General features: G+C 48.6%; 1 protein-coding gene across 1 annotated transcript in view; it reads right to left on the bottom strand.

Moving 5' to 3' along the window:
- Positions 1-25,236, bottom strand: part of LOC119977805 (von Willebrand factor A domain-containing protein 3B-like) — a 240,759-nt gene that overhangs the window by 63,772 nt on the left and 151,751 nt on the right. Inside the window, 3 exon segments of the mRNA XM_038819030.1 lie at positions 6,635-6,767; positions 15,229-15,406; positions 15,510-15,560. Coding sequence (XP_038674958.1) covers positions 6,635-6,767; positions 15,229-15,406; positions 15,510-15,560 — 362 coding nt within the window.

A 25,236-nucleotide genomic window follows, 5' to 3' on the forward strand; every position in this document is an offset into this window, starting at 1 on the left:
TTGGATAAGCTGGAGTTCCCAAGAGTAGGGGACGAGCGGGTGGAGGGTTTGGGGGCCCCAATTGAGTTGGAGGAGCTGGTGGAGGCGCTGGGAAGCATGCAGACAGGGAAAGCGCCAGGGCCTGACGGGTTCCCGGTGGAATTTTATAAGAAATTTTCAGATTTGCCCCCGACGATGTCCAGGGCAATTATCTCTTTGCTTCTGAAGCGGGTCAAGGACCCCCTTCAGTGTGGGTCTTATAAGCCGATCTCGCTCCTTAACGTAGATGTCAAGTTGTTGGCAAAAGTGGTGTCCAGGAGGGTGGAGGATGTAGCCCCGACGGTGATTCATGAGGACTAAACGGGGTTTGTAAAGGGGAGACAATTGAATGCCAACGTGCGGAGGCTCCTGAATGTTATGATGATGGCTCCGGTGGCTGGGGAGTCAGAAATAGTGGCGTCCATGGATGCGGAGAAAGCTTTTGATAGGGTGGAGTGGAGTTACCTGTGGGAGGTGTTGCGGAGGTTTGGGTTTGGTGAGGGGTTCATTAGCTGGGTGAGGTTGCTGTACAGCTCCCCAGTGGCGAGTGTGGTGACGAATGGGAGGAGGTCAGAGGACTTTCGGCTTTCCAGAGGGACAAGGCAGGGGTGCCCCCTGTCTCCCCTGCTCTTCGCATGGCCATGGCGCTGAGGGACTTGAAGGGTTGGAGGGGGATTGTGCGGTGGGGGTGGGGGGGTGGGGGGTGGAGCACCGGTTGTCGCTGTATGCAGATGATCTGCTGCTGTATGTCGTGGACCCGGCTGAGGGGATGCCAGAGGTGCTGAGGATACTTGAGGAGTTTGGGGACTTTTCGGGATATAAGCTAAATGTGGGGAAAAGCGAGCTGTTTGTCCTGCACCCGGGGGGTCAGGAGAGGGAGATAGGGGAACTCCCATTGAGGAGGGCTGAGGGGAGCTTTAGGTATCTTGGGGTCCATGTGGCTTGGACCTGGGGGGCTATGCATAGGCTTAACTTTTCGCGGCTGGTGGGGCAGATGGAGGAGGAGTTCAGCAGGTGGGATGCGCTGCCGCTCTCGTTGCCGGGCAAGGTCCAGTCGGTTAAAATGACAGTGCTCCCGAGGTTTTTGTTCCTTTTCCAGTGCCTCCCCATGCTGATCCCGAAGGCTTTTTTCAGAAGGGTGAATAAGTCGATTCTGGGGTTTGTGTGGGCACAGAAGGCCCCGAGAGTAAGGAGGGTATTTTTGGAGCGAAGAAGGGAGGTAGGGGGCCTGGCGCTGCCCAACCTGTGTGGATATTATTGGGCGGCGAACGTGGCGATGATTCGCAGGTGGGTGACGGAAGGGGAGGGTGACGCATGGAAGAGACTGGAGGTAGCGTCCTGTGCGGGTACGAGTCTGGAGGTCTTGGTGACGGCCCCACTTCCACTTCCCCCGGCAAAGTACTCCACGAGTCCGGTGGTGGTTGCGTCTCTCAAAATCTGGGGACAGTGGAGGCGGCATAGGGGGGAAGTGAAGGCCTCAGTTTGGCCCCGATATGGGGCAATCACCGTATTGCGCCAGGGAGAACGGGTGGGGGATTTGGGAGTTGGCACAGGGTAGGCATCAGAAAGTTTGGGGACCTCTTCTTGGATGGGAAGTTCGCGACTCTGGAGGAGCTGGTGGGGAAGTGGAACCTCCCCCCTGGGAACACTTTTAGGTGCAGGTCAGGGACTTTGTTAAGAGGCAGGTGGAGGAGTTTCCGCAGCTGCCACCAAGGGGGGTGCAGGACAGGGTGCTTTCGGGGACGTGGGTCGGGGAAGGGAAGATCTCGGCTATCTACCAACTGATGCAGGAGGAGGAGGCCTCAGTAGATGAGCTCAAAGCGAAATGGGAGGAAGAGCTAGGGGAAGAGATTGAGGATGGGACGTGGTCGGGCACCCTGGAGAGGGTGAATTCTTCCTCCTCTTGCGCACGGCTCAGCCTAATTCAGCTGAAGGTGCTGCACAGGGCTCACATGACGGGGGCAAGGACGAGCTGGTTTTTCGGAGGGGAAGACAGGTGTGGGAGGTGTTCGGGTGGCCCGGCAAACCACACCCATATGTTTTGGGCATGTCCGGCTCTGGAGGGGTTTTGGAAGGGGGTGGCGGGATTTTGTCGGAAGTGGTTGGGTCGAGGGTCAGGACGGGCTGGGGGCTCGCGAACTTTGGGGTAGCTTCGGACCCGGGAGTGCAGGAGGCGAGAGAGGCCGGCATTCTGGCCTTTTTCTAGTAGCCCAGCACAGGATTCTGTTACAGTGGAGGGATACGCGGCCCCCGAGTTCGGAGACCTGGGTCAACGACATGGCTGGGTTCATCAAGCTGGAGAGGATGAAATTTGCCCTGAGGGGGTCGGTACAGGGGGTTCTTTCGGCGGTGGCAGCCCTTTCTCGATTTCCTGGCGAAGAGGTAGAGAGTGGTCGGTCTCTGCAGCAACCGGGGGGGAGGGGGGGGGGGCAGAGGGGGGTGGGTTTGGTGATGGTTTGGGGGTGTGTTTATGCGGCGGTGGGTTTGTTATGTTATTTTCTTCTTTCTTGAATTGTTATTTGTTATTATTTATTTTGGGGGGGAAAGTTCTTTTCTTGTTTGGTGTGGAAACACGCCTTTTTTGTTTTAAATTGCGGGGAGAAAATTTGTTATTGTTATTAAAAAACTGGAATAAAAGTTTTTTTTTTAAAAGGTTGGCCTGCTTTAGGACAAAGCAGATCACTTGATCGGCACCCTGTCCTCCATCTTAAACAATCATTTCCACCACCACCAGCGCACCATTCCACAAGATGTGCTGCAGTCACTTGCCAGGGCTTAATCTGGCAGCACCTACCAAATCTGCAGCATCAGGAGTGGAGTATCGGGTGCACGGGAGCAGCCCAAGCTGCAAATTTGCCTCCTAGTAACGCACACCATCCTGACTCAGAAATACATCACTATGACTGAATCCTGCAATTCCCTTTCTAAGAGCACTTCGGGTGTACCTACACCTCAAAGACTGCAAGCAGTTTAAGAAGGCAACTCACCATCACCTTTTGAAGGGTAGTCCAGGATGGTGGCCTTTGCAGGAACATGTTTAGCTCACTGGGCTAAATCGCTGGCTTTGAAAGCAGACCGAGGCAGGCCAGCAGCACGGTTCAATTCCCGTAACAGCCGCCCCGAACAGGGGCCGGAATGTGGCGACTAGGGGCTTTTCACAGTAACTTCATTTGAAGCCTACTTGTGACAATAAGCGATTTTCATTTCATTTCAACCCTTCAATGAGCAAAACAATGAATTATTTGGCTATAAACCAATGTATTATGCAGTAAAAAGGTCCAATTAAATGTGTTTGAATGCGCATAAAATTAACTGCAAAAAAAGAAAAATATGAAAATGCTCGATTTTTTAAAAAGGACCAAACAAAATATTACCCTGCAAATTAAAATATCCCTCTTTGATTTCAAGGTATATTTATGTGCATCGATTTGCATATAAATAGTTTTATTGAGAGAAAAATATTGCAAAATCAGAATGAAAAGCAAGATTATCTTCATATGGTGTTGTTATCCCACCCCGATAAATTGAATAATTTTAATTTTAAATATTCAAATATTATATAAGGACAAGTAGTAGAGACAGTTTACCTTTAGCAATCAACAAACAGTGGGGAACCGAAGCATCGGGACTAGATCGATGCCAATCCCCTTTTTTCCCCGATGTTGAATTCTCCACCGCGTAGTAAACACAACTACAGGCAGCTGGCGATAGAGAATCCAGCCTAAAATCCTGTTGTGTGATCCTTTGAGTTGGTCTCTGGACTTTCAAATCTTTTTTTCCAAAAGTCTTTATGGGGATTGTAACACCAGGGCCCAGGTGTTCCCTCCCAGGTCAGGTGTGCAGGGATGGGAGAATTCCCAGCTCTGTGTAAAAATGGTCACCCGCACATCAGATTTTCATCTCGAGGGGTCGGGATAGTTTGGAAGCTGGAAATACCACCACCCCCCCCCCCCCCCCCCCCCCCCCCCCCCGAATGAATTCGGAGGGAAGTTGTGCAGAAGGATCTGGCACTGTGTTTAAGTTATTATTTTTTTCAAGATTAAAGCATAAAACAGCTCTCCACCCCTCACCCTTCCCCATCAATGCCAACCTATGCCAGTTAATGTGCACCACCCACTCCGCTATAGCCCCTCCTATACCCAAACCATCCATGCCCTCATGGGCCTCACATCCACTATGCCAACACATTCCCCACTCCTCAAACCCCACAGCTCCTTCTATTCACCCCTGCCACATTTCTTTACCCCTTAGCCTTCTGTACCCTCTGTGCCAACTTCGTGTCAATTCAATCCAACACATGTCCCCCAACCACGATCCTCTGCCTTTACCCCCACCATGCCAACCTAGTATCCTTTGAGAGTTCTTTGACAAATTTGACAGTTCCTTGATAACTATTTGACAGCTTTGGCAGTTTCTTGACAGCTTGAAAGTTCTTTGAGAGTTCCTTAATTGCTTAACAGTTCTTTGACAACTTGACATTTCTATCACAGGTCTTTGACAGCTTGACAGTTTCTTGGCAGCTTGACTGTCCTTTGACAGCTCTTCAACAGCTTGACAGTACCTCGACAGTTCTTTAACAGCTTGAGATTTCCAATGAGTTTATGTACTTTTAATGCACCTTAACTCTCCCAAAGCTTGCCTTACCTCTCCCAAGTGTGTCCCAAGACCATATACAAAGGGATACTTTACTACTCCAAAGGGGTATCCTGACTATCCAAACAAATCCACCAAGTTTACGGCAGCACGTGGCTAGCACTGTGGCTTCACAGCACCAGGGTCCCAGGTTCGATTCCCCGCTGAGTCACTGTCTGTGCGGAGTCTGCACGTTTCCCCGTGTCTGCGTGGGTTTCCTCCGGGTGTTCCGGTTTCCTCCCACAGTCCAAAGATGTGCAGGTTAGGTGGATTGGCCATGATAAATTTCCCTTAGTGACTAAAAAGGTTAGATGGGGTTATTGGGTTACGGGGATAAGGTGGAAGTGAGGGCTTAATTGGGTCGATGTAGACTCGATGGGCCGAATGGCCTCCTTCTGCACTCTACGTTCTACGTTCTATTACTTACCTGTGGCGTGGATCGCTCTGCAATCCTGGGAGTCTGGTAGATGTTTTACTTCCAGCAACCACCACCTCCCGTGGCGCTGCTGAGCACAAGACCTGCCGGCCTCAGATTGGCTGGCCGCACTCGGTAGGCGAGACTTCTGTCCCTTTGAGTCTCGACTCAAATGAAAGGCCCACTAGTGGGTTCACCATTGCCTGATTGGCTTGTGGGTTGGCAGGCCTTCCCAAAAGTGGCAGTGTGGTCCTCTCACTGGCTCTTCTGGCTGTATGCGAGACCAACCCGGCTCCTCGACAGGATTCCACCGTACACGATATTTGTCTTTCATACTTATTTCCAGCTGGAACTGGGGCCTATTCCTGGAGGTCTTTTTCCAGCATTGCTGATGTTCACCGTGGATAAGTGCAGAAATTATTGTTCCCTCCCCCACATATGTTAGTTCCCTGAAGAGCTTCCCCATAGCATTTTACTGTCACTCTCTGCATTGTGTATTTTATGAAAAGAAAATTAAATTATGAGAAGATATTTTCTAGTTATAGCATTTCTAAACTGCAAGGTGTTGACATCTATTGCTTTTAATGGCAGTAAGGGCTTTAGAGACGGTGCAGAAGAGATTTACCAGGATGTTTCCTGGTATGGAGGGCATTAGCTATGAGGAGCGGTTGAATAAACTTGGTTTGTCTCACTGGAATTACGGAGGTTGAGGGGCGACCTGATAGAGGTCTACAAAATTATAAGGGGCATGGACAGAGTGGTTCGTCAGAGGCTTTTCCCCAGGGTAGAGGGGTCAATTACTAGGGGGCATAGGTTTAAGGTGCGAGGGGCAAGGTTTAGAGTAGATGTACGAGGCAAGTTTTTTACACAGAGGGTAGTGGGTGCCTGGAACTCGCTGCCGGAGGAGGTGGTGGAAGCAGGGCGATAGTGACATTTAAGGGGCATCTTGACAAATACATGAATAGGATGGGAATAGAGGGATACGGACCTAGGAAGTGTAGAAGATTGTAGTTTAGGCAGGCAGCATGGTCGGCACAGGCTTGGAGGGCAGAAGGCCTGTTCTTGTGTTCTACTTTTCTTTGTTCTTTGATCTTTGTAAAGAGCAATTATTGCTTAGTGGCACTCTTTTTACTTCAATATGAGGGTAGCATGGTCGGCACGGGCTTGGAGGGCCGAAGGGCCTGTTCTTGTTCTGTACTTTTCTTTGTTCTTTGTTCTTTGTAAAGAGCAATTATTGCTTAGTGGCACTTTTTTTACTTCAATATGAAATACATTCTCGCTTTGCAAAAGTGGCCAAATATCTTGGGAATTCTGAACTGAACAATCACGATTTCAGGTGCAAATTGGAATGAAATGCACACAGGATCATTTCCAATTGATTACCTTAAAGGTTAGGGGACATTTCAACATAAATCACTCCTTAATTGCCATTTTCTGCTGTCAACAAAATAATTTCTTAATGTGAACTTCTGTAAGAACCACGTGACCACCTGATAATCTCTAAACTTCTAAACAGATTTACTTTAGGTCTGTTAGAAATCTAAAAGAAACACCTGACATTTCGCTCACCTGGATAATAAAAACCATCAACCTCTGACCTTGCGATTACCCTCTGACCTCTCAGGGTGTCCAATGTTCTTTTTGCCTGTTTTGTGTCTTTTTGTATGCTGGGGTTATCGTTCCTGGGAACATCATTCAGCTCCTGCAAAGGATAGTTTAAAATTGGAATTCTCAAGCACAAAGGTACATTTGACGGTTATTTTTATAATATATATTCTCCTGAGGAACCATAAGACCGTAAGACACAGGAGCAGAATTAGGCCACTCGGTCCATTGAGTCCGGTCTGCCATTCAATGATGGCTGATATTTTTCTCATCCCCATTCTCTTGCCTTCTCCCCGTTCAGCGATGGGAGTAATAAGATGCCACAGTGGATTTCTCATTTGGAGTCACCTATAAAATTCACAATTTCCTCCTGTTGTGTGTTGTTCTTGCAGGATCAAGGAATGGAAATGCTGAAGCACGTGGATTAAATAATCAACAGAGGTTGGTAACTGTACAAAGACTTGGTCTAGACTGGCCCTAAGCCCGCAAAGTAGTCAATGGTGTCGCAGACTATCACATGACTCAACTCTTACAGTGACCACGCAACAACAACAACCCACATATATAACATCCCTGGATAAAAGCAAATTACTGCGGATGTTGGACTCTGATACCAAAAGAGAAAACGCTGGGAAATTTCAGCAAGTCTGTAAGCATCTGTAAGGAGAGAACTGAGCTAACGGTTTGAGTCCAGATGACCTTTGACAAAGGTGCCCCTCACTGTGGCTGAGCAGAAAGCCCTGGACGTGGTCGGCGGCCCTGAAGGGAGGTCGCTGAGGTGGAGCTCGGCCGCGGGCGAGGAAGTGAGACCCCGCTTAGTTGTAGTTCCCCATGACACGTGTGCCAACCCCCCTTCACCCTACACTGCCCGCATCCCTACCCTCACCCCCACACCAACCTCACCCTACACCACCACATTCCACACCCAGGACAAGGTTGCTGCCTCACAAGTGACCATGTGCCACAGCCACCTGAAAATCGCAGCAGCGCTCCTGAGCGTGATGTGGCGCAGTCTCAGATGGAGATGGTCCACTCCCTGTCCTCCATGGCCGCGAGCTTGCGGACCCTGGTCAAGACCAGAGCAGGGCTCTAGGACTGGCAGCACCAGTTGTCAAGGGAGCCTCAGGATATGGTTCCGCTTGCACCACTGTCCCATGGAGTAGCCCAGGAGCCTTCGGGCATGCTGAGGGGGGACGAGATGATGGGACACCGTGGCACCTCGGACACCCACCCCCCCACCCCCCCCCCCCCCACTCTCCTGTCCCTGGTGCATCTGGTGGGCAGCAGGCAGAACAGGGCGGCACCACGTCACCCGGGACACCTGAGCAGCAGCCGGGCCCATCCAGGCCAGGCTGTCCCAGGAGACGCGCGTCGATGTGGACCAAGGCTGCAGGGTAGGAATCACAGGAGGCCACCTCCACTCCTGCTGTACCATCTGGGGAACCACCTAAGCGTAGCATTAGGGCCCTTAATGCCAGTAAATTAGACACTATTTACATTGGCACGGGTGCAGAGCAAAGTTTAGTCATAGGGGCTAGGGCACAAATTTAAAATTTTAATGTTCACATTAAAATTAAACACCTGTTACCACCGTTACAACCTGCCTCGGTGCTCCGTCAAATGAGTGAGAGGGGTGGGCTTTTCCAGACTGGCCGAGGTGGGGGGGGGGGGGGGGGCAGCATTTGAATGGCGGACATTATGGAGGGAATCGGCCCTGGCCCCAACCCCAACCCCCCTCCCACTGCCAACTGTCCCCACTACCACCATTCCAATGATTCGATGGAACTATGTGATGGAATGGCCAGCTCACATGCAGGGATCACTTGGGTGCAACACCTTTCAGTTTGTCTAGAGCGGCCTGTCACCTGCAAGTGTTTATAGTGGAACATGCATCCTGTCGAACACCCCGTGGACCCGTGGCATCCCATCGATGGTGGTGAACCAAGCTGCCAGGGCAACCTGGTGGGCTCGGTCCACATTGAAGTGGATGTATTGAGCCACCTGGTCATATAGGGCCTCCGTGATGGCACAGATGCACCTGTGCACCGAGGCCCGTGAGATCCCAGACAGGTCCCGACTCAGTACTTGGAAGGAGACGGTCACGTAGAAGTTCAGGGCGACCATCACCTTGACAACCACCGGGACCGGATGCCTTCCCCCCATACCCCCACGGTGCCAGGTGTGCCATCAGCAGGCAGATATGTCACATTGTCTCTCAGCCAGAGTCTTTGACAGCATGCCCGGTCCGGCAGGCCCTCGAGTGACAGGCGGTGTGGGCACACACGAGGCCTCATGCGGTGCCTCCTGGGCACCTCCTCCTCCTGTTGGGTGGCCGGTTGACCATTGTGGGCGGCTGTCTCCTGTTCCTCTGGGGCACGTGCCGCTGCTACAGCTTTCTCTTCCTCGAGCAGTGGGACTCATTGCGGAGTCTGCACGTTCTCACCGTGAGTGCGTGGGTTTCCTCCGGGTGCTCCGGTTTCCTCCCACAGTCCAAAGATGTGCAGGTTAGGTGGATTGGCCATGCTAAATTGCCCTTTGTGTCCAAAATTGCCCAAAGTGTTGGGTGGGGTTACTGGGTTATGGGGATAGGGTGGAGGTGTGGGCTTGGGTAGGGTACTCTTTCAAAGAGCTGGTGCAAACTCGATGGGCCGAATGGCCTCCTTCTGCACTGTAAATTCTATGATTTAGTTTCAGCTCGTACAGCCACAGGGCATCCCACTGGGCGGCGGCGACCAGCAGGAAGGCCACAATGTTTACTGCACGTGCGTTCCGGTACGCATTGACGCCGCTGTTGAGATGACGGAGGACCGCGTCAAATCGACGGCCGCCGCGATTTTGCCATCCGAACCTATTCTCCGCTCAAACACGTTTCGTAGTTTTGCCGTCGGCAAATGAGAATCCTGCCTGTTAGTGCCCTGATATTGGTGTTCTGTGATTATCTTGATGAGTGGAAACAAAAAGCTTCAGCAAAATGTTTTTTTCCCAGTAATACTCCAGTTCTGTGCTATCAAACAAATATTTGAATATCTGATGTGGCAATCAAGATCTCAAGCAGATCTCTGTATTTCTGAAGAGATGTTGTATGCAGCTCTTGATTTTCAATTTCATTTTAGTAGGATTTAATTTGCCTGCTTAACGTGACCATTTTCAGAGACGGTACTCTGCAACAGACCAACTTGGTCAAGCCGCCATTTTGTACTACCACCTATATGAAAGAAGCCATTTTGTGAATTTCACAACTGCTGCCCAACTATGCAATATTTACCACTTGTACTGCAAAGTAACCACTGACCCACAACAATTGATGATTAGAAGAGGTTCCACAATTGCTTTGTAATTGAAGAATAAGTAATTAATCAAATAGTTAATGATTATATTTGTATTTTTCTACTAACATTCTTATGTTGGAATTGAAGTCTGAGACTTAAACATGCTATGACAGGATGTTGTGAAAAAGGAACTAACCCACTATCCAGTCAAGCCCGCTGTCAAAAAACAACTGTCTCTGACTAGTCTAATACTGGGCCTAACGAATGAAGCACTTGTACTGTATTGAGATAAGGAACACATATTGAAATGTGTGTTCCAACCTGGCACTGCCCCTGGCACTTCCTCCTGCTCAGGTTGGCACTGCCAGGGTGCCAGGAGGCAGTGCCAGAGCACTTTCCAGCCCTGTCCCTTACCACCCAGGGGCTTCAATGGCCTCTGAGCCCCTCGGCTTGGTCATCAAGTCTGCTCTCTGATTTTGGAGACCAGTATTATCCTTATTAGTGTCACAAGTAGGCTTACATTAACACTGCAATGGAGTTACTGTGAAAATCCCCGGGTCTCCACATTCCGGCGCCTGTTCGGGTACACTGAGGGAGAATTCAGAATGTCCAATTCACCTAAAAGCACGTCTTCCTGGACTTGTGGGAGGAAACTGGAGCACCCGGAGGAAACCCACGCAGACACGGGGAAAACGTGCAGACTCTGCACAGACAGTGACTGATGCACGATCAATTGCACAAAGACTTGAGTTGGGTACAACTGAGGATTTATTGCTCTAAGATGTGTGGCCTCCCACAGCAGCTGGCGAAATGGCTGCAGCATGGGGGGGGGGGGGGGGGGGGGTACATATTTATACTCCACCTACTGGGTAGAGCCAGCAGGCAGGGACTACCAATGTTGTTGTAGTACAGGTCCTACCATACATCACCTAATAAAGGTGCAACAGTGTTTTACCACAGTGATACAAGCCGGGAATCGAATCCGAGTCCCGAGCGCTGTGAAGCAACAGTGCTAACCACTGTGCTACCAGTAGTGATTCCCACTGACTTCACGTTGAGCTGGGAGGTAGAGGAATTGAAAGGCCTGGAAAATTCGGCCTTAAGCCGATTCTGCATAATTAAATTTAAATATGCCAATCGGGTTCAGGGTCAGCAAGGGCGTGAACCAGGTTACATCACCGGCTGGGGGCAGGCAGAATTCAAACCGAGTCCTCCCCGGTGCATATTGCATAGTGGCCCTCTTGTGCAAGTCTCCGGCCTTAACGCCTGCCCAAGCGGAGCCGGAGAACCGCCCCCTCTGTCAAACTAAAACAGACTAAAAGATTAATTTGGGATCCAGCAATGAGACTGCATGCAACTAAATCAAATCAAGGTTAGATTTATCAAACCACCCTTTTCTTTTTACAACGTACACTTCCAGATGTCATCTTCATCCAGCCAGTCTAACTCTCCAAGCACATTCCGCAATCAGCATTCTAGCCTGATTGCATTCTGCTGCCTTCAATTGTCCTTAATTCTGATGTAGACCAAAAAAAGAAATCACAAGTCCTGCTGCTAATTGTTAATACTTAAGATATTTGATTAGAGCCATGTGTTTAAAAAAAACGTGGCTCGAGCAATCATCTGGTCTGATGAAAATACTCATCAGAATTAAAATAGTCAATGCCTCGCACTTATACAGCAGTCATTCCAATTAAGGCATAATTTGTCGGAGTGGTTCATTAATATCTGGAGGTATTGCGGCGCAGTGGCATTGTCCCTACCTCTGTGTCAGAAGCTGAGGGTTCAAGTCCCACTTCAGGACCGGATGGTCAAGGAAGATGTGTTCTTAACAAATAGTTTGATTATCGGCTGGTAAGCCCTTCCAATAAGCCTGATGGCAGGCGGTAGGTTATGTGCATGTACCAGGAGCTCCTGAAGCTTCCTGCACTTGCTGGCAGATTACCATGCATTTGTCACTGTTTCATATGTAACACAATGTGGTATTCATTTAAGTGGAGTTGTTTCACATAAGCCAGATCATGTGACGCCTCATCTGTCTTTATTTACAGTAATTAAGGTTTTTGTTCGTCACCTGATGCAAGTCAACGCTCCCCTCAGAAACTCTCTCTGTTTTGCTATCTATGTTTCTGATGTTACATAGGTGCAGACAATGCTGGGAACATGTTATGTGCTTGTTTCAGTTTGCGATGACCTTCCACTAGAGAAAGTTGTAGATCTAATACCAGTCCATGAGTTGAGAATGATAGCTCAGTGCAATACTGAGGGATTATACTGTCAATGATACGGACCTTCAGTGAGATGTTAAACTACCCTCGTAGTTTTCAAATAATCAGCTCTCAATTAACAATACCAAACAGTGGTTGCACCTCAAAGCAAAAATATATTTTTCTCATTCTTTCAAGGGATGTGGGCAAGGCCAACTTTTCTTGCTCGTAAACTGAGTGGTTTACTAGGCCAGTTCAGAGTCAATTACATTAGGTGGATTGGCCATGCTAAATTGCCCGTAGTGTCCTAATAAAAGTAAGGTTAAGGGGGGGGTTGTTGGGTTACGGGTATAGGGTGGATATGTGGGTTTGAGTAGGGTGATCATGGCTCAGCACAACATTGAGGGCCGAAGGGCCTGTTCTGTGCTGTACTGTTCTATGTTCTATTACCGTGGATCTAGAGTTCAACACAGGCCAGACAGATTCCTTCCCTAAAGGACATTGTGGTGATATGCATCACTGTAGATACACAAGGGGTTAATGTAAATACACGTAGACTAGCTAGACACTAGAGGGAGCACCAGAGATATGACACACAGACACTCAACCAATAGGTCAGTAAGATAGGACACGAACCAATGGGCATTCACGATACACACAGAGGTGACACTACCATAGGGGGGCATTACACCAACCCATATATAAAGGACACAGTACACATGATCTTCCTCTTTCCAGTGGAGACAGTCAGTGAGTAGAGACACAGGGTTGATTCAATATCACACCCACCATGTGGATTGTAGCAGACTGATTTGTCAGTCTGAGTAGCTATAGAAGGATTAACAGTAGTGGCGAACCTAAGTAATAGAATTGTAAATAGTTCAATAAACGTGTTGAAGTTATCTCCACGTCTGAACCTTCCTTTGTCAGCGTGCACATCAAGGAAGCCGCTTATGCTACGCCAAGAGCATAACAAGACAGACATTAGTGGACCAGATGGGTTCCTATGACAACCGATGACAGTTTCACGCTCATCGTTACTGAGACTAGCTTTTTCTATCCCAGATTTGTTCCTGAATTAATTCAAAGTCCTCCAGCTGCCATGGTGGGATTTGAAGCCACACCCCCGGATACCCCTGGATAAGTCCAGTGATGTTATCATTACACCACCACCTCCCCTTGGCTATGAGGAGCTGTGGCACAGTCTGAGGACATGAAAGAGACAATTTTTAATGCCGGTTTCTCTGTGGAGATACTCCACATGACTAATACTGTGATAACAGAATAGGATGAGTTCCGATGAGGAAAATGCAGTTATATTGAAGACAAATACATGATGGGTATGGTAGCACAATGGTTATATTAATAGATGACTAATCAAGAGGCCTGGACTAAGTAAGCCATGTAACTAGAGTTAAAATCCCACAATCAAAAGAAAAAGAAAGATTTACATAGCATTTTTCGTATCAACGTCCCAAAGTGCTTTACAGATTTTGAAACATTTTTGCAATGTAGTCACTGTTAATGTGGCAGCCAGTTTGTCAGTGGCAAGCCTCCACAAGCGGCAAAATGATAATGACCAGGTTATCTGTGTTTTTGTGATCTTGGTCACGGGACAGATATTGGCTAGGATACTCCCCTGCTCTTCCTCAAAATAGTACCATGGGATTTTTATATCCTGAGAGGATAGACGCAGGCCATAGTTTACCACCTCGTCTGATGGCACCTCCAACAGCGCGGTGCTCTCTCAATACTAAACCGAGTGTTAGCCCAGATTTCTGTGCTCAAGCCCTAGATTAGGATATGAATCCAGAAACTTCGGACTCGGAGGAAAGAAAGCTACCACAGCTAACACCAGGGCAATTTCAGAATTTAAATTCTATTTCTATTAGATTTGGAAGGAAGAAGCTGCCGTCACTAAAGAAGTGACCATGACACTATTGAATTGTTATAAAAACCCAGCTAGGTTAGAGATATGCTTCAGGGAAGGTAACCTGCACTCCTCATTCATTCTAGTGTATATGTGACTCCATTCCCACTGTAACAACTCTCCAAAGTGGTTCAGTAAGCCATTCAAACCACATCAAGAAACAGGCAGAGGAATGGGGAATAAAAGTTGATCTTGCCAGCAATGGCCACAGCCAAAGAACAAAATTTTAAAAAGTCTTGTATTTATTGTGCTGTTATGGAAAATGAGCATATTGGAAAGTAACATCATGAAATGAATCTGCATGGTGAAAATAACAGCAAACACATGAACTACCCTTGTCTTTGGTATATTCTCTCCGTTGAATATTATTTTCCCATGTGCCATCAAGCAAAGCAAATTGTTTGCGCTGGTGTGAAAGTTGCGCCTCGGATTTTGAAGTCAGTGGGCTTGTAAACTCTGTGAAGATCACTGGTGTATATGTTTGAGGTGTAAACATCTACAACAAGTGGTCACCAAGAAACCAAATATTTACAATATTTAGAACACAGAACATACAGTGCGGAAGGAAGCCATTCGGCCCATCGGGTCTGCACCAGCCCACTTAAGGCCTCACTTCCACCCTATCCCTGTAACCCAATAAACCTTCCTAACCTACTTTAGACACTAAGGGCAATTTAGCATGGCCAATCCACCTAACCTGCATGTCTTTAGACTGTGGGAGGAAACTAGAGTACCCAGAGGAAACCCACACAGACATGGGGAGAACATGCAGACTCCGCACAGACAGTGACCCAGTGGGGAATCGAACCTGGGACCCTGGCGCTGTGAAGCCACAGTGCTAACCACTTGTGCTACCGTGCTGCCGTTTCTGATTATTCAGCTCCACATTTGTGAGTAATTAGATCCAAATTTTCCTAAAGTCACTCACTTCTTTTCCTATGTTGCCAGTGAAGTAACTATATTGATCAATTAAGCATTTTTTTCTGATGGGGCACTTTGGTTCAATCTTTCCTTAATCCCAATTTTAGACTGCAAGGGCAATTCTCTATGAGATTTAACCTTTATGAAGTAAACTATTTCAAATCCTTTGGAAAAATATATCCAGTTTTGTGTTCAGTCATCACTCTGGAATCCTGAACAAGATTGACAAACCTTTACTTTGGCAGCTTTCTGGAGGTCTGAAGCCTGCTGTTCATACGAATAACCAGTCTGAATTTCGTCCTCTAACAGTGTAATATCTTCCTGAGGAATAGGCCAGCCCAGTCTGTCCAGTGCCTGCAGTGTGGCCTCCTTATGGTCTCCAAATGAGATTGGTTTATTACTGTCGAACCTTGCGTGGAATGAGCACACATAGAAAAAGAAATAATCCAAATCTAATTTCACTTCCAACAAAAATGTTTGGGTGCTGATTTACAGAGAATGGTATTACTCACTTATCTCGCTCCTCTTCAGATAGTGCTCGCCACACAATTAGATTTAGACGCCTTGCAAAAGAGAAAAAAAGTGTTGAAAATTCTTATCTAAGAATGGATTTGGAAACTCTAATTTTTATGATTATGACAGTGTATACCAAAAGTGAGGCACAATGCAAAACTCACCAGTAAAGTTACCAGTGAGTTATTCACAAGATAAATGGTTGAACCCCAGCATGTACAGAACTACTTTTGTAAAGATCAGGTGAAACTCTAATGAGGTTGCAACAATGCGAGGGAGTAAACTGGTTACCCATCATACACCCCACCCAAACTTCCTCTCCATTCTGCTGAAATTTCGCTGGGCCCGCAGATCAGGAAGCACTTCACTGTTCTTTGGCGTGCAAATTTATGTGTGGCAAGGATTACAGGAGATTCCCGAAGGAATCCCGCTATCAAGCTGTCATTTTGAGCTAGCGGCCACCACCGCCTCCTCTCACATCACAAGTTAGCCCCCCACCATTTTAATGGATTCCCCCTGTAGCCATGCTGGCCACGCAAAATGGACACTGAGCCAAACTAAAATGGATGACAGCAGGGGAAGCCTGTTTAGTGAGAACAGACAGCCTGCTCTCAACTAATTAGCATTTTGCAAGCAGCAAACCAGTTTTCTGGCCAGGTGCAGATCTCCAAGCCAAAGGTGTTAATGGCAAAGCGCTTAACATCCTGATGAGGCGGCCCAGATCCAGACACACACAATGGCAACATTTCCATCTCAATGTAGCACTTAATTGGTGGAGCAGACAGGATGGCACCAGAGTAAAGAATATCGAAACCACCCCCCAACATCGAGGGAAGCCCCGCATTGGAGGATTTCGAAGGTAGCCGTTTGGAAACGTTCCAATCGGTACCGAAAGGTAGAGCCCGCCTAGAAGGGGGCAAGGACATTAGAGAGGGGTATAAAAGCAAATCCCCCACAGAGCCCGGTCTGTTAAACCCGTGCTCCGGCTCTGACTGACATCTTGCATCCTGACTCCAGCCGTTGAGCACCAGCCGCCGAAACCGTAAGTTCAACGCTCGCTACGCGATCCAAGCCCACTAGACTCCCAAGTACCAGAACGCTTGCTGAAGGCTGCAGTACCAAACCAGGACGAAGGCCTCGTTCTCTGACCTTGCCTGTTCCTGTTAGATAAGTATTCTGTTCACTTAAAGTTTAGTTATAGCTTAGTCTCTTAGTGTGTGCATGAGTATTTATTATAACTGTATAATAAATATTGATCGTTTGAACTTTACTAATCGGTGTATCGTCTTTATTACTTTGAACTTGACCTTGGAATACTTGTGACGTTGCCTATACGGCAACTGGCGACTCCAGAGCTAAATAATTACATAGAACAGAGCCTAGTAGTGTTAAGCACACGTCGAACTCGGAGGCGTGTTAATACACTCCAATAAACGCGTTTTACGCCCATAGTAAAACGTGCAACATTTAGTGGCGACATCCGCCGGGACCCTGTTGTAAGTGGAAACACCACAGTGTCCAGGACCCTGAAATTTGAATTAGAACTCCAAATTGCAGAGAAAGAAAGAGATCACAAGTATTCAAGGTGTTCAAAATAATAAGCGAAATTCGGAAGTGTGTTTAGTGCATGCGTACTAACAGGGCTGTAAGGTAAAACTGAAAGCTTTTTGTTGCGACAAACTTTCGGTAGTTTTGTGATCGGAAAATAGCGTAAGCCGTACCCTTTTCTCGAAACACCACCCCAGCAACCCCCTGTTCCAAATTATACAAAGAGAGTCAGAGGAAATGGCCATGCAGGCAATGGAACGTCTGATGGATCCAGCAAAGTTTGTGGTCGCAGCGACCAGCAGCAGTAGCAGAGTAGGCCAGTGTCCCACGTGGGAGCTGGAACTCCGCAAATATTTACAAGGAAAGGGATGGCCCCTTTGGAAAGAGTTTTGTGCAAATGAGGAGACAGGTCCCGGGAGTATAGGTCATACTTGGTGGGAGAACCTCTCTCAAATACACAAAAAGAATTTAGGTAAAGCACGCAAGCCGATGGCGATTGTGTCCTGCTTGGCACAGTTGCGAGGCGCAGAGGAGGTCATCAGGACGCTCCGGACAGATTTAGAAGAGAGGAATAGGATGAGTAAGGTCGATGTCAGGGACATCGAGAAGGAGAACCTGGAATTAAAAGGGAAGTTGGCAGAGAAGGATAGAGAGGTGGATGATGCCAAGAGGGCTCATCAGTCTTGTCTAGCTCATCTGAACAGTTCCCAGACCCAGTATGAGAAAGCCTATCAGGACGTGCAACGTGCCGTTCTGATAAGACAGGAATCGGAAAAGCAGGTGGAGGCATTGCAGAGGCAATGTTCTGATCTCAAAGCAGCTTTGAGAGCACTCCATGCTGCAACGACCGAACAAAGACAAAGCACAGTTGACCACGCGAAATGCAGGAAACAGATTGCGGAACTGCAATCTCTGCTTTCGGTGCAGAATGGCTTCCAAAGCACCTTTGGAGCTCAGTTAGATGGGGAAAATGCCCCAGATTGGCAGGAATTAAGTGAGACAGCGCAGCGTTATGTTCAGGGAACATGTGCGCCCGCAGCTCAGCAGAAACGACAGGCACCCCAACCCCCCACAGCTCAGACCATAACCGCACCCATGAATCCCGTAACCACACAGAGAAAAGCCGAATCCGAAGGCGCCCCAGACATAACTTACACCACCCCTTTAACAGTAACCCAGCTAAGGGACGCTTGTGAAAAGATCACTCCGTTCCTCCCCACCGCAGACCCCCACCAGTTTTTCGCTAAAGTAAAACAGCAGGCTACCATGTACGGCCTGGATGAGAGAGAGCAGGTTAAGCTCACCGTGCTGAGTTTAGACCAGAGCGTAGTAGCAGCCCTCCCCGACCCACAGAACGTGGCAGGAGGCAGCCTAGAGGAGATGCACACCGCCATTTTAGATGCCATCGGGCACAATAGAGGTGACCCCGTAGAAGGATTGAATAAGTGCAGGCAGAAGAGATCCGAACACCCCACAGCATTCGCAGGAAGGCTGTGGATTCATTTCAGCGCAGTTTTCGGACAGTTAGATAGAGCGCATTTAACCCGCGAAAACATGGTTAAGTGGACGCGCACAATTATCTCACACGCAACAGAAGCAGGACAGAGCGCTTGCAATAGTTATGACCCCTCAGAAGAGGCCCATAACGAAAAATGGGTCCTGAAAAGATTGTCCCGCGCTTGGGAGCAATCGCTTCAGGCAAAAGGAAAAGTTAGATCCCCAGAAGAGGCTCAGGCTGCTGCAGATATTCAAGCAGTCAGAGAGCACCAGAAGCCCGCATGGGTAAATGAAGGCAAGAGCAGCCCACAACAGAAAGGACAGGAATGCTATAACTGTGGACAGTTAGGGCATTGGGCAAAAGAGTGTAATGCACCCCAGCGATCTCAGAGAGGCCAGCAGACAGGCACTCTGAACCGCAGTAAAGCAAAACCCATCCACAATGTAGCAGTACAGTCAGGACCCACCAATGTGGACGAGACGAACTGACGGTGTTCGGGCTCCCCCACTTGGGTCTGTGACACACTATGGGACTCATCAGGGAGGCCCGTAGTCACAGCAAAAGTCAAAGGGAAGCCCATAGAGTTACTGTGGGACACAGGAGGATCCCGCACCACCATTAACTCCACAACCACGGCACACGCAGACACGTGGCCGACCACCTCCACCATCAGACTTAGCGGGTTCACCGGACACTCGCAGCAGGGGCACATTACAGCACCCATAGCAATTCAGCTAGGGAACATTAGCACAAGGCACCCCGTAGTTCTAGTAAATCTCCCCCGGACAGCAGAGCACATCCTGGGGATAGATTTTATGAACGCTCACAGCTTGTCGTTCGACCCAGTGAACCAGTGCGTCTGGCGAATGGCTAGATCAGACAGAGCACCAGCCACCCTCACAGTAGGAGACTACGCTAATCGGATTAGCGCAGTGGGAGAGTACTCATTCGACCTGACTACACTCCACACCGACAGACAAATTAAGGCCCTATTAAACAAACACAGGACAGCATTTGCAAGTCACCGTCATGACTGTGGCAGAATGACTGGACAAGTTCATGTTACCGGACAGGACCCCCGACCGCAAAAGCAATATAGATTTCCCCTCGAGGCAGAGGTGGAAATAGAAAAGGTTATAGGTAGCTTGTTGGACCAAGGTGTACTGAGAACGGTAGCCTCCACCAACAATGCCCCTATTTGGCCAGTGAGGAAGCCCGATGGATCATGGCGTCTGACCATCGATTATCGGGAACTCAACAAAGTAACCCCCGCAGTAGCCCCAACGGTAGCTACTAGTCCCGAGACCATGCTCAAGCAGGGTCTCAACGCCAAGTACTTCACGGTATTGGACATCAGTAACGGATTCTGGTCAATACCATTGGCAAAAGCGTGCCAATACAAATTCGCATTCACTTTTAAAACTCAGCAGTACACGTGGACATGCCTCCCACAAGGATTCCACAATTCACCCTCCATTTTCCACCGACAGCTGGCAAGTGGATTAGAGAAATTTTCCCGACCCGAATGTCTGGTACAGTATGTAGACGACCTACTACTGCAGACAGACACAAAGGCAGAGCACATTTCGCTTCTGGCCGAACTCCTGGAACTCTTAACTGAAATTGGCTGTAAAGTTAACCCGAAAAAGGCCCAAATATTGGAAAGTAAAGTGATGTATTTGGGATCAGTCATCACGCACGGCAAACGCGAGATCGAATTCAAAAGAATTGATTCGATTGTCAAATTGCCCCTTCCCCAGAATGTTTCAGCCCTCCGGTCGTTTTTAGGACTGGTTGGCTATTGTCGGAACCACATAGACGGATTCGCGACAAAAGCCGCCCCACTTTCAGACCTCCTTAAGAAAGGAGCCCCCTGGGAATGGCTTCCGCAGCATACAGGCGCTGTGGAAGAGTTGAAACGAGCCCTTAGTGCAGCACCCGCGCTGCTAGTCCCCGACCAACTTTCCCCGTACGCAATCGAGGTAGCGAGCACCGATCTGACCCTCTCGGCCGTGTTGCTTCAGGAACGGCACGAGCAGCTAAGACCAGTGGCTTATGCCTCCCGACTGTTAGACCCGGTAGAACAAGGATTTTCAGCCTGTGAGAGGCACCTCCTTGCTGTCTTCTGGGCAGTGCAGTACTTTTCATACATAACCGGACTAAACCCCATCACCATTCTAACCGAACACACACCCACACAGCTACTACTAGACGGTCGACTGAAGGACGGTTCAGTTAGCCAGATTAGGGCAGCTAGGTGGACCCTACTTTTACAAGGACAGGACATTACAGTGAAACGGACACGCACACACACATACTTAGCAGACAACCTCCAATACCCCGGACAGCCCCATGACTGTGAAATTGTAGCTCCCCTGCATAACACAGGACCCTTTTTAGCCAAAACACCCCCCAGGAAGATAGGGAACCCAAAACAAAGCCCCCAGCCCACAGACACGTGTGGACCCTTGAGGATTTATGTAGACGGTTCCTCCACAGTTTTAAATGGTGAGCGTATCACAGGATGCGGCATCTATGTAGAGGACGCGCAGGGGCGCGCTCTCGAAGAGATAGCTCTTAAGTTACCAGGTCACTTAGGCGCGCAGGCAGCAGAGCTAGCAGCCATAGCGTATATAGTGGACCACCCCGATTCTTTCCCCAGCCCAGCAGACATATATTCAGACAGCTTATATGTATGCAATAGCCTAACAGATTTTCTGCCCCTGTGGAGGACACGAGGTTTTGTCTCCGCAGACGGAAAACCCCTTCCATCAGCCCCCTTACTCCAGCATATCCTAGAGAAAGCGAAGGACAGGACCTTCGGCATAATAAAAGTTCGCAGCCACCATAGGTCATCACCCCCTGGGAATGTAAAGGCCGACGCATTGGCTAAGGCAGGTTCCAGGCGAGGACACTTATGGACCCCCCCAGCTAGCGCACCAGCTAGCGCCCCTGTGAGCGCAATACAAGTCTCACAAACAGAGGTTAAAGATCTCGTGGCAGCACAGAAACAGGACGGAGACCTCAGGGAGGTTTTCAAGGGAAACTTTGTGCCTGCGTACGAGCACTTTAAACACACACTGACCACACATGAGGGTGTGATCATTAAGGACCAACTTTATGTGGTCCCACAGCAGGACAGGAATCAGATGATTGCCTTGTTCCATGACGGACACGGGCATCAGGGAATTGATGCAACAACGAGGCACCTCAGGCAACTCTGTTGGTGGCCTAATCTCAGGAATGATGTAACGCACTACATTGAGAATTGCCTGATTTGTGCTCAGAATAACCCGGAGCGGTATTCTAAGAAAGCACAACTTCGGCATACTCGCCCAGTTAATGGCCCTTGGACAAACCTACAGATCGATTTTATAGGTCCATTGCCCCCTTGTAGGAATGGCTATAAATACGTTCTGGTGGTCATAGATACCTTTACCAAATGGGTAGAGGCATTTCCCTCACGAACAAACACAGCTAAGACAGCTGCAAAGATCCTGACCCACCACATCTTCACGAGATGGGGTTTACCCCGAAGTATCGATTCGGACCAGGGATCTCACTTTACAGGACGGGTCATGAGGAACGTCCTGACAATATTCGGAATCAAACAGAACTTCCATATTGCGTATCATCCACAGTCCAGCGGGATTGTGGAGCGCATGAATCGGACCCTAAAAACTACCCTTAGGAAAATGGTTCAAGAGAATAATTCCACATGGGATTCAGTGCTCCCCTTTGCACTTATGTTCATAAGGAACACTGTCTCCACATCGACAGGATACACACCACACACACTCATGACCGGACGCCCTATGAAAGGTACAGAATTCCTTTTAGGACTGGACATGACAAGCCCCGAAGTGACGGCCCTCACACATGAAAAGGCAGTTAAAGATCTAGTTGAGACTGTGAGGTCTGCACAGCTCGCAGCCGCAGTCCAGCTAGGGAAACGCCGACAGCAACGTACTGCCTGTTTCAATAAGACCGTACACACCACAGAATTCCAGGTTGGGCAACAGGTAATGTTATCTGTTTATAACCCCAGCAGTTTTTTGGCTCCAAAATATTCCGGTCCCTACTCAATTTCGGACAAAATTAGCCCCTCCGTTTACAGGATCAAATATCCTAATGGGAAGACCGCGTGGTTCCATATAAACCAGTTAAAGGCATATGGAACACAGGCCAACCATGCTCACCATGTCCTGCTGGATGCAGCAGAACACTTCACCCCGCCCACCAGAGACACTTCTCCACCATCCCCCTCACAGACCAGTTCATCAACGGACTCGCCCACGACTCCGCCCACAGACCACTACAGACCACGCCCCGACACGCCCACAAGCTGCCACAGCAGAGACAGCAGGACTGACACTGACTCTGAAGACAGCGACAGCACACAGCCATACAGCCCACACTGCACCAACTACGACCCCGACTCCAGTGACCCCATGGAAGTCACCTACCTCAAAAATCCAGAACCACCACCCGACCCCGACTACCCCGACAACACACTCGACACTACACAATGGCACAGGGACAACTCATACAGACTTGTCCGCAATGACGAGAGTGACCCCCGGTCACACAATTCCAAAATAGCATGCCTGATCCACACAAGGGTGTGGGATCCGGGAGAGCAGGACGACACGGTGTCTGACTCCCGACACGGCAACCCCTTTGTGACCCTGTTCACAGAGGCAGAATCAAAGTGAGGTGTCCAGATGATGTAAAATAGGAATCGTTTGAGGGAAACGATGTCCTTCCTGATGGAACCTGCACGTATGTTTGTCTTCGTTTTATGTTTGTTTGTCTCAGGATTGTACTTTGTTCAGCTGGAGGATGGACATCTTCTTTTCAGCTGAAAAGATTGTGACCACCTCACATACACGTTAGTTTGTCCGCAGATACTTTTGAGAACTTCGGTTTGATTGGAGATCTTTTCCAAAGTTGTAAGGCCACACGCCAAATAGCTTGTCCGCAGATATCTCTGAGAACTTCAGTGATGTCCTCAGTTGGAGCATCTTGGCTCCCTTGGTTTTTTTTAGGTGCCCCTCTATTCGGCGAAATAGAGGCTGCAAGTCACGGTCAACACATTCGTACCCGTTTCTTTCCAGGTTACTCAGGCAGTGGACAAACGGCACTGAGGACCCGCCCTGTCTGAGAACCAACCCTTGGTCAGCCAAGCTCGGGTATGGCACAGCACGCCCTACCCGGGGATCCCATCCAACTCGTACCCGTCGCGGCCCATACGCAACTCATTCGGATGTTTGTTTCAAAGTTTGTTTTCATTTTACGTTAGGTAGCCCTTCGGCCACCATCCCACATGCTATTTACATCCGGGAACATTCGGATGGTAAATCAGCAAAGCCTGCGAGACGGCTCGCAGAAGGAAGGATTGTTAGGTGTATGCTGGTCTTTAAATTCGCTTTTTGAAAAAAAATGAGGGGAGTCACAGGGTGTGACTTAGCCAGTCATTTTAAAGGGTCAATTGGGTTTTGAAAGACAGATGCACTAACAAGTAAAGGTCTTAAACTGTGTATTGACAGATACTGTGCTTGATCCCAAAGGTTTCAAAGGACGAGACAGAGGTCGAAGCCAGGATTGTCAATACCGGAGGAAGAAGGAAGAGAAAGAAGAAGAACAGCAAAATGATGGAAGCCCACTTATTACTGTTTAATGTCATATGTATATGTGTGGAAACAAGACACGTTTCCCCCACAACCCCCACCGTAAATGCTTCAATTACAGCAAACCCCCAGTGCTCAGCTCTGATCAGCGAGGTTCAGACCTGGTGTACTAAATTCATGACGTGGTACTCCATGTCCTATATAATCGAATCACTGTTGGTGATCGCGATCCTCATCATACTAGTGCAGACCCTCAGGTTGAGGAAATGGAAGAGGAGAGCCTCTCGTTCCAGCACCTCACCCATCTATAGAGTTCAATCCCCCATCTTCGGATTCCACCAAACCCCTCAACCCCTCACTGATTACAACACTCTGTAAATAAAAATTCAGCCATGTATTATATTGTTCCATACTCGACTGCCGAGTTGGGAAGTGTGATGTTGTGGTGTGAATGGTTAAGATTTTAGAGTGATGAAATGTTAAGTTAAGGTTAAGGTTAATAGTGATAGGTAGAGGTTCCCAGTTGTAGTAATGCATGTCCCTTTGACATAGGGCCAAGTAGAGATGTTAGTTAAAAAATTTTTCTCTTCCTCCCATAGTTTAGGAACAGAGTAGAACAGGAACTGGCAAGAGGTCAGAACACAAGGAAGGCAAAGTACATAGGTGATCCTTCACAATAGTATGATTGTGAGGATCACAAGGAGGGAATGTAGCCATGCTGGCCACGCAAAATGGACACTGAGCCAAACTAAAATGGATGACAGCAGGGGAAGCCTGTTTAGTGAGAACAGACAGCCTGCTCTCAACTAATTAGCATTTTGCAAGCAGCAAACCAGTTTTCTGGCCAGGTGCAGATCTCCAAGCCAAAGGTGTTAATGGCAAAGCGCTTAACATCCTGATGAGGCGGCCCAGATCCAGACACACACAATGGCAACATTTCCATCTCAATGTAGCACTTAATTGGTGGAGCAGACAGGATGGCACCAGAGTAAAGAATATCGAAACCACCCCCCAACATCGAGGGAAGCCCCGCATTGGAGGATTTCGAAG

This window comes from Scyliorhinus canicula, chromosome 14 (genome assembly GCF_902713615.1).
Source record: "Scyliorhinus canicula chromosome 14, sScyCan1.1, whole genome shotgun sequence".
NCBI classification, from domain to species: domain Eukaryota; kingdom Metazoa; phylum Chordata; class Chondrichthyes; order Carcharhiniformes; family Scyliorhinidae; genus Scyliorhinus; species Scyliorhinus canicula.